At 40.2% G+C, this 9,229-nt stretch overlaps 1 protein-coding gene and 1 pseudogene across 1 annotated transcript; one reads left to right on the top strand and one right to left on the bottom strand.

Moving 5' to 3' along the window:
- Window positions 1-420: 420 nt before the first annotated feature.
- NDUFS5 (NADH:ubiquinone oxidoreductase subunit S5) lies at window positions 421-5,913 on the top strand. Its single transcript, XM_074376784.1, has 3 exons — window positions 421-574; window positions 2,088-2,305; window positions 5,690-5,913. The coding sequence occupies exons 2-3, from the start codon at window positions 2,090-2,092 to the stop codon at window positions 5,792-5,794; spliced, it is 321 nt and encodes a 106-aa protein (XP_074232885.1). The 5' UTR covers window positions 421-574; window positions 2,088-2,089; the 3' UTR covers window positions 5,795-5,913.
- Window positions 4,836-5,060, bottom strand: LOC123618276 (cytochrome c oxidase subunit 6C-like; annotated as a pseudogene).
- Window positions 5,914-9,229: the final 3,316 nt, after the last annotated feature.

Raw genomic sequence — 9,229 nt, 5'->3', positions numbered from 1 at the left:
CTGTACGCACTACTATTACCTTTTAAGCTATTTTTATCTTAAGATGAAATCGAGGCATAGTGAGCTTAAGAAACTTTCCCAGGGTGACACAGAAGTGGCGGAGTCAGAATTGGAACTCACGCTGGGTGGGTCCACACTCCAAGAGTTTAACCACCACTGAGAGAGGGGTGAGAGGGAACTGTTTTTTCTCTCGTGCGGCCTTCCTTAATCAACTCTCTCATCAATCACAGCTGTCGTGAGAATCAGGCACTGTGCGAGGTGGCGGTGAAAAAGATGACTAATCCTCAGGATGCCTCTCATGCGGTGGTCTAGGCAAGGTCTGCGTCTCCGCAGTCTCCCGAAGCCAAAACGACGGCCACGCAGGCGCAGATCCATGGGTTTGGTTTCTATGGTTTCCGGGGCGACGGGGCTGCCGCAAAGGACGCCCGCAGCGCGACGCTTGCAGCCCGACGCCGGGCGCCCACCTGCTTTCCGCTGTCGCGCTGCGGGCGTCCTTTGCGGCAGCACTCCGCATCGCCGGCGGACTACTCAGCGGCTGCGGCCAGCGAGGAGGAAAGGGCACCGCACCCGGACGGTAGGGGTTGCGTATGTCCGCGGGGCGATTAAGCCTAAGGAGCCTCCTTCCGAGACTTCTTTAACGTATTTCCTCTTGGCTTGCTGGGTGTCCGTTCTCCCTGGCCCCAACTCCGTTGTGTTTTCTGCTTTCCTAGGCCCCTTGGTCCACAGGCCAATGTCACCGAAGCCTGTAGACCGCGCCTCTCTCGGCTCTTTCCACGTTACCTTAGCTTTCTGCTTGACTCCTGGTTTGGCCTGTTTCTTAACCTGAAGTCCACGCTCCTTGTCCCGGCTTGCATGGCCCTGCGGGATTTGGGCCCCGCCAACCTCTTCAGCTCGTCTTTTTCTTCTTCCCGACATGCACTCTGCCCTCAGCCACGTCTGGGTGCTCGGTGTCCCCCAGACATACCCAGCACCTCCGGCTGTAACTCGTGCTGTGTGTGCCCTTCAGGAATGCTCTGCTCACTGATCCTCACTTGGCAAACGCAACCCGTCTTAAAGGCATTCTCAAATCTCCTGGGCAGAGTTGGTGCTTCCTTCGACTTTTTGTCTCTTGGGCTCTTGCATTGGCTTCTGAATTCCCTGTGTATGCCCCATTACATTGCTTATGTTGCAGCTGCCCCCCTCCCATTTCTAGTGCCTGGTTCGTTAATACTCAGTAAATGAATAAAATAATGGGTAGAAAATTAAAAAATTAAATTCACTTGTAAATCTACTACTCATACATAAAAAAACTGTATCGACCTTTTCTTGTGCCTCCTTCCAGTCTTCTTCTGCAGTTTTTCTTTGGCATTATTGTAATCCCTTTTGTCTTTTAACATCAAAATGTGTGTTCCGTGTATATTATTCTCCGCCCCTGACCAATATTCTACTAAATGTGTAGCAGATTTAATTAACCATTTCTCTGCTGTTGCACCTTTAAGTTGTTTGAAATTCATTTTTTCCTCCACAGTTACTGAGCTTCTACCTGGTCTGTACCCAGTAGGCACTCATTGTTCAGTAGGGGAGACATCGAAGTGAATAGTCTATTACGGGAGCGTGCAAAGTACAATGAGGAGTTGAGGATGCTGTGCTAACACTGGAGGGACCCACCAGTGTCAGGATGATGTCTCAGAAGAAGTGTCATCTAAATTGAAATGGATCAGAAAATTGAAAGAAATGGTTTTGTGCTTGTGCTTTTTGGCTTATTTCAGTTATTTCTTCAGATCTATCTCAAAGAATTAGGATTACTGAATCAAAACATAAGCATTTTTTTTGACTTTTGATAAAAATGACCTTATTGATATAGAGGATTTTTATGCATTGTTTTTTAGTTCTAGTTCTCTGTTCCTTGAGTTTTGTGAAAGCACAAAAATTGCTCACCTACCATAAACTGGAAGAACCTGTCTAATGAAGAAGTTTGGTGAGAAGAGGTTGGGAAAGTAGTATGAAATATCTTTCTAGAGGGCTATTGATCATAATTATCTAGCTTTTTTTCTGAAAACGATTGCAATTTTATGGCATTCTTTTTTTTTCCCCCTCTTCCATTTCAGCCATGCCTTTCTTTGATGTGCAGAAAAGGCTGGGCCTTAACTTAGACCAGTGGATGACAATCCAGAGTGCTGAGCAGCCTAACAAGATTGCAGGTCGATGCCATGCTTTTGAAAAAGAATGGATAGAGTGCGCACATGGAATTGGTGGTATCCGTGCAGAGAAAGAGTGCAAGATAGAATATGATGATTTGGTAGAATGTCTACTTCGGCAGAAAACGGTGAGGAAGTGATGGAGATGGGAACTGAATTACTTCCTTGTTTCTTTGGGGCTACTTTTAAGTGTTTTTGATTGGTCATTGGTCATTGCCTCATCCAGTGTGAATTGGCAAAGCACTTGTGGTGAAACACCTTCTCTACCGAGGTACCTCGTCAAAGAAATTGAATGCCTTCAGGTCTGAGAGGAAACTGTTCCTTAGTGTTCTTCCTCATCTTATGTATTTTCCTTAGCATTGTACCCTGTTGTAGCCACCAGGTTAGACATTGCATGTGTGTATTTCCATTTTTGCAGTAGGCTATAAAGTAAAGAATATCAGCCAGCCTTGGGTATTTGTCCTTGAACATCTTTGGGTGAATGTATTTCACATTCATTGAGTGTTAACTGGGGAAGATTAAAACCCTGTAGATCTATTACATTGAACCTGATAACAATCTGAATTTATTTCTACTCTGGGGAAAATAAAGGCATTAATGAGATTGCTTTAGGTGAACCTGATCAAAGATGCAGGAAAAAAAAAGGTTAATAGCATGGTGCATACCTCCTCAAGAGTTGAATGAGTTGTATAACATATAGGGCCCTGTTCTCCCTTGGAGAAGAAATCTCTGGGTGTGGGCTGTCATTTTGCCTGTTTCTGTGCTCCAGATATAACAAACAGAAATGTTTTTACTACTACCAACTTTTTTGGAGTTTAGGAATACAATGAGATTTTCAGTTAAATTTATCTCAAAGTTATTTGTATCAAAAAGTTTTAATTTCTTAACTTTTACCATCTGCTTTTGGCATTTGATTAAGGTAAAGCCAAACTTAGAAGGAATGAGGGGGTGTCAGGTAATAATTTTGTACTGATCTCTGCAAGAATAGTAATCATTAAGTGGGTAATATTATAGTATTACTGAGGGATAAGGAATTATTCATGGTTGTCCACCTTCCAGCTATTTAGTTCACAACATGTGTTAACTTCTGTTCTGTAGGCCGCAGTTACTCCTTGCTCAGATTAAGACTTTACTCATTGCGGAAAATTTACACCAAGAGGAGACAGTGTGGTGAGGTGGGAAGAACACTGGATTGGGAGTTGGGAGAGCTGGTATCTGATGCTGGTTCTGCCACCACTAGTTTTGTGACTTCGGGCAAGTCACTGCCCTTCTGGTCTTGGTTTCCTTATTGGAAATATTAAAACATTGCTCTAAGGTCACTTCCTCATCCTGTGAATTTATGAATAGAAACGTTATGTTTTAGAGTTCACCATAAATCATTAGATACTTCCCTCTAGTCAAAGAAGCTTGCGGATCAAGGAATTAGAATCAAGCACTGTTCTAAGTTCTTAGAATGTAATAATGTATTTATTTCTCAGAACAATCCTGCAAGACGCTTTACAATTGTTTTCCCCACTGTACAGTTTGAAATTTGAGGCAAGGAAATGTTAAGGCCATTGCCTAAGGTCATATAGGCAGTAAGAAATGGAAATGGGACTTGAGCCTGGCAATGCTGGTTCCAGACCCTATGCTTGTATCCAGAACACCAAGTGGTGACTGGTTCTAGCTGAGAGAAAGATTTGACGTGTGGTGTTGTGGTAGCTCAACCATGACTAGTCCTCTTTTGGGAGACCTTAATAGAGAAATGTTAAGAATACAGTTTTAAAAATAGTGTTTATATTAGTATTTAGGATACCTAGAGTTTTTTCTGCTGAAGTTATATCTTAATTCTTTATAGTTAATGCAATGTTTAATTGAATATCTAACTCTTCGTGCTGTTGTGAAAACTTAATCATTCTCTCAGAAACATTTATTGGATCACCTGTTATGTCAGGAACTATTCTAGACATTGGGAATATAGCAGTAAGTAAAACAGCAGAAAGTCTCTGCCCTGATGGAGCTTATATTGCAGGGCGCTGCGGCTGAGGGGTGGGGAATGAGGGTGGTGCGGAGGGCAGGGGTAGGATACAGAAAATTAACCAGCAAGGTGAGAAATGCGTGTCAGGTGTTGATATATGCAATGGGGAAAATAAACAGGGGAAGGACAGAAAGCACTGGACATGGAGTAGATGCTCTTATAAGTAGGATGGTCCAAGAAGAGTTCAGTGCTAGAAGCCATTTGGGCAGATACTTTGAGAGAGTGAACCATGTGCACATGACGGAAGAATGTTCTGAGGAGAGGAAACAGCAAGTGGAAGGTTCTGTGAGCTGGAGCAGAGAGAGCCTGGGGAAGAGTATTAAGACATAAAGTCAGAGAGGTGGGTCTTATGAGTCGTTATAAGGAAGGATTCAGCTTTTCCTCACAGTAAGATGGAAGCCGTTGGGTTTTGATTAGATGAATAATGAAGTCAGGATTAGTAAGTCTATTTTCCAAGTCATGGAATCCATGAATTATGGCTCTCACACCGTCTTTTTGTTGTTACTGTTAATTGTTTATTTATCGAGAGAAACTGTTCCTTAGCCCAGATATTCATAGTTAATAGTTTCATAGTTCAGGAATGCAGGTAAGTGACAAACATCCATGGCACTTGGCCCAAAGAAATTCTTTGCATTCCAAGATCACTTTGCACTCTGAAAGATACCAGCCTTCATCAATCATCTCAGAATCTTTTATGGAATCATAATTTCTGTAGAAATCTGAGTATGCCTTCTTTCTTGGTTCAGCCATAGCAAACTAATAGAAAGCTGCAACTCCCAGGGACACAACGAATGCACCAACAGTATGAAATCACATATGGCGAGAAGGCCTTGCATCTGAGGTTTCGTCAAAGCACTAGAAGTCATGGTAGTTACTCTCCTCAACAACGTCCTTCCAGACTTCACACAGTCTTGAATAGCATGACTTTCATTTGTTGGGAATGTCCTGTCTGAGGAGAAGAGGCAGAACTTAGGGTCCTGCTTTTCTGCATGACTAGTAGCTGAGTACACGTCACGTCTTATTTCAGTGTAGTCAGGAGACCTCATATTGGCTATTTCTGCTTCATTCAGACCCAGTGAGCAGTCACCAGCAGCAGTGCCACCTTCACATAGAGAGATCAGGAATGTATAAGCTATGAGATGACCTCAGCTTTTACTGTTTTAAAGATTTTAGTATGTACAAATATACCTACTAAGGGTTTTGGATCTCTGTGTTTTTGTTAATTGTTTTTGTAAATACATGTATTCCTATATGTAGTAGGAATATTTTAGTTAATAGTTTTCAAGGAGATACTGTTATATATACCGGAAATTTATTTGTTAAAAGCTTGGGAAGTGATTTCAAATTAGTTCTTTAAAGATGGGATTTATCTCAGGCCCTCTAGGATGAAAAGCTTCCATAGTTTAAAAATGAAACCAATTTTCATTCCGCTTCTCCAGCCCTCACTTTCTGGTGTGTATTTCCCCCTAGTTTAAATACTTTCTTCCTTTGACAGATGAAGCGTCTGAATACCATCAGGAAGCAGCGGGATAAGCTAATTAAGGAAGGGAAGTACACACCTCCACCTCACCACTCCGGCAAGGAGGATCCTCGGCCCTGAGCAGAGCAGCTGCCGGTGGCTGGAGGCTGATTTTCACATTCTCTTTTCTCTGCTGGAAACTTTACATACTGAGAATCCCTTTGTGAAAGTGTCTAAAAATAAAGGATTGTTGATTCCTATTTTGTTCCATTTTCTTTTGGATCATACTCCTGTATAATGAGGTTGCAACCTATTTTTTAAGTTTGGAAAAAGGCTTCTGCCTATGCCTTAAAAATGAACATCTAGGGAATAATAAGTAGCATGTAATGAATGCTTACTATGTATGAGGTACTTTAAATATGGTAACTCATTTAAGAAGCTGCAGTGTTCTTAGTGTTTGATTCTGGTTTGTTTTCTGTAAAGCACCAACTTGGGCTGGGAGGGAGAGGCAGTGGAGAAAGTGGTAGTGTGTTTGCTCGAAGGTCTGTGAAGTGTAACTTTAAGGCTAAGAAAGTGCCAAGTTTAGATAACTTAATCGTGAAGAAACAATGCCGTTGTTTCAATTCTCCATCTTGTATCAGTGGTTTACTAGTACTTCAAACTGACGTATTTAGAAACATGTTTTTAAAAGAAAAAATTCAGATGTAGAAGGAAAGTATGAACCTTAGAAAGTTAATGTAAGTGTTGAGAATATAATTGCAGCATTTTTAAAACCTTTAAAAAATTGTGTTAAAATTCACATAATATAAAATATACCATCTTAAACATTTTTAAGTGTGTAGTTCAGTGGTATTAAGTACATACACGTGCAGCCGTCGCTACCATCCATCTCCAGAACTCCTTTCATATCCACTAAATAATACTCCCCATCCGCCTCTGCCCCAGCCCCTGGCAACCACTATTCTACTTACCATCTCTATGATTTTGACTCCTCTAAGTACCTCATTATAAGTGAAGTCTTACAGTATTTGTCTGTTTGTGACTGGCTTAGGTCACTTAGCATAATGTCCTCCAGCTTTATACATGGTGTAGCATATATCAGAATTTCTTTTCTTTCCAAGGCTGAGTAGTAGTCCATTATATGTATATGCCACATTTTTCTTACCCATTCGTCAGTCAGTAGACACTTGGGTTACTTCCATGTTTTAGCTATTGTGAATAATGCTATGAATATGGGTGTACAAATATCTCCTTGAGACCCTATTTTCAAATACACTCCCAGCAATAGTGCAGAAGGATCCTAGTTTCTCCACATCTTCACCAACATTTATTATTTTCTTGATTTCTTTGATAGTAGCCATTTAATAGAAGTGAGGTATCTCATTGTAGTTTTGATTTGCATTTCCCTAATGATTAATGATTTTGCATCTTTCCATGTGCCTATTGACCATTTGTATATTTTGTTTGAATAAGTGTCTATTCAAATTCTTTGTCCATTTTTTAATTGAGGTGAGATTTTTGTTTGTTACTGAGTTTAGGAGTTTTCTATGTATTTGGAATAGTGACTCATCAGATATGTAATTTGCAAATATTCTCTCCCATTCTGTGGATTACCTTTTTACTCTGCTGATAGTGTATTTTGAAGCGCAAATTTTTAAAGTTTTCATGAAGTCTAATTTTTCTGTTTTTTCTTTTGTTGCCTTTGATGTCAGATCCAAGAAATCATTGTCAAATCCAATGTTTGTGAAGCTTTTGTCCTATGTTTTCTTCCAAGTTTTATGGTTTTAGGTCATGGGTGCATTTTGAGTTAAATTTTTTAAAAAGCATTAGGTAAGGGTTCAACTTCATTATTTCACATGTGGCTATCCAGATTTTTCAGTACCATTTGTTGACGAGACTGTCTTTTCCTTTTTGAATGGTCTTGGCACCCTTGTCAAAAATCCTTTGGCCATACGAGTGAGGGTTTATTTCTGGACTCTCATTCTGTTGGTCCGTATGTCTGTCTTTATGCCAGTACCACACTATTTTGATTACTGTAGCTTTGTCTTAAGTTTAAAAATCAGGAATCCTGATTTGAGTCCTCAAGCTTTGCTCTTTTCAGGATTGTTCTGGCTATTCAGGGTCCCTTGAGATTCTATATTAATCTTAGGATGGGTTTTTCTATTTATTAAAAAAAAATGGGATTTTGATAGGGATAGCATTAAACCTGTAGATTGCTTTGGGGTAGTACTGACATCTTAAGTCTTCCAATCTATGCACATGAGATTTCTTTCCATTTATGTCTTTTTTTTTTTTTTTAGTTTTTTTTTTTTTTTTTGAGGTGGGGAGGGAGGTAATTAAGTTTACTCATCTATTTACTTTTTTTTAGAGGAGGTACTGAGGATTGAACCCAGGACCTCGTGCATGCTAAGCATGCGCTCTACCACTTTGAGCTATACTCTCCCCCAGTTTATTTATGTCTTTCATTTCTTTCAGCAGTGTTTTGTAGTTTTCATTGTAAAAGTCTTTCATCTCCTTGGTTAAGTCCTGAGTGTTGTTTAGATGCTATTTTAAATGGAATTGTTTCTGCAATTTCATTTTCAGATTGTTCATTATTAGTCTTGCAGCATTTTGAGTCATAAATGTCAAATGTAGGGCTTGAATATAAGGTTTTTCTCAAAAGGGAAAGTATATTGTGTCCTAGTCTCAAAATTGGAAATAGAGGATTTGGCATTTGACCAGGGTCCTGCTTAATCTGTGTTAGCCAAGCAGCATTTTTTTTTAAGCAGCATTTTAAAAAACTAATCATTAATCAATCACAATGGAGAAGCAAGCTGGAGTCCTTCCAGCAAGATCCTGTGCTGTGGCCCTGTGTTAGGTTGTTTTATTGTGCTCTAAACACACAAACATTTCTGAATATTTTAAGTCCCAAATGGCTTTAAGTGCATACATATTTATGAAAAAGCAAGGGCCAATAGGAAATGCCAGAGAGGAAAGCAGAATATTAATTAGGGCTTAATGTAGGTACATGCCCTTTCATTCAAAGATATCTTTTATTCCTGAGCTCTGGGTTACAGAATGAAGGGAAAGCAAATCCCATGAGATTATATTTACCTGAAGGTGAAAAATGAGTGATAGAGAACACTTAATTGTGTTTGTTGGAAAGCATTGACTTGATGTCTTTACAGGATATCAGAAGCCTTCATTTACAACAGATACTAATAAGCAAACAGATCTGGGACAAGCAACCCTGCCTCTTGTCTTTGTATATTTGGCCAACTTTGTGCTTTAATTGCTTTTTTTTTTTTTTTTTTTTTTGAGAAAGTAGGACAGCAACGTTACGAGCTGGTGAAAACAAGAAGCCAGCTCCAAGACCCCTGTTCTTTAAGCATCTGAATAAGAACAAGCAGAGTTAGGACTGTATCTTTTGACCAATGAGGTTGGTACAGAATAGAACCGAGGTTGGGGGGCAGTAGGGACAGAAAGCTGTGAGGTTCTTTGCTATTGATGATTGAACACTGAGAGGTAAGCTACTGGCTGCCTGTGCCTACCGGCCCGCCCCGCATCATTCTGGTAAATGGGACCCATAACTGTGAT

Source organism: Camelus bactrianus, chromosome 13 (genome assembly GCF_048773025.1).
Source record: "Camelus bactrianus isolate YW-2024 breed Bactrian camel chromosome 13, ASM4877302v1, whole genome shotgun sequence".
Classification (NCBI taxonomy): Eukaryota; Metazoa; Chordata; class Mammalia; order Artiodactyla; family Camelidae; genus Camelus; species Camelus bactrianus.
Note: the sequence above shows the minus strand (reverse complement) of the source record. Positions and strands in the feature narration are given on the sequence as shown.

Excerpts from the sequence above, each read along its gene's own strand:
- NDUFS5 (XM_074376784.1), top strand. The coding sequence starts at position 2,090 with ATGCCTTTCTTTGATGTGCAGAAAAGGCTGGGCCTTAACTTAGACCAG. Across the intron at positions 2,306-5,689 it reads GTCTACTTCGGCAGAAAACG|ATGAAGCGTCTGAATACCAT; the intron begins GTGAGGAAGTGA and ends TTCCTTTGACAG.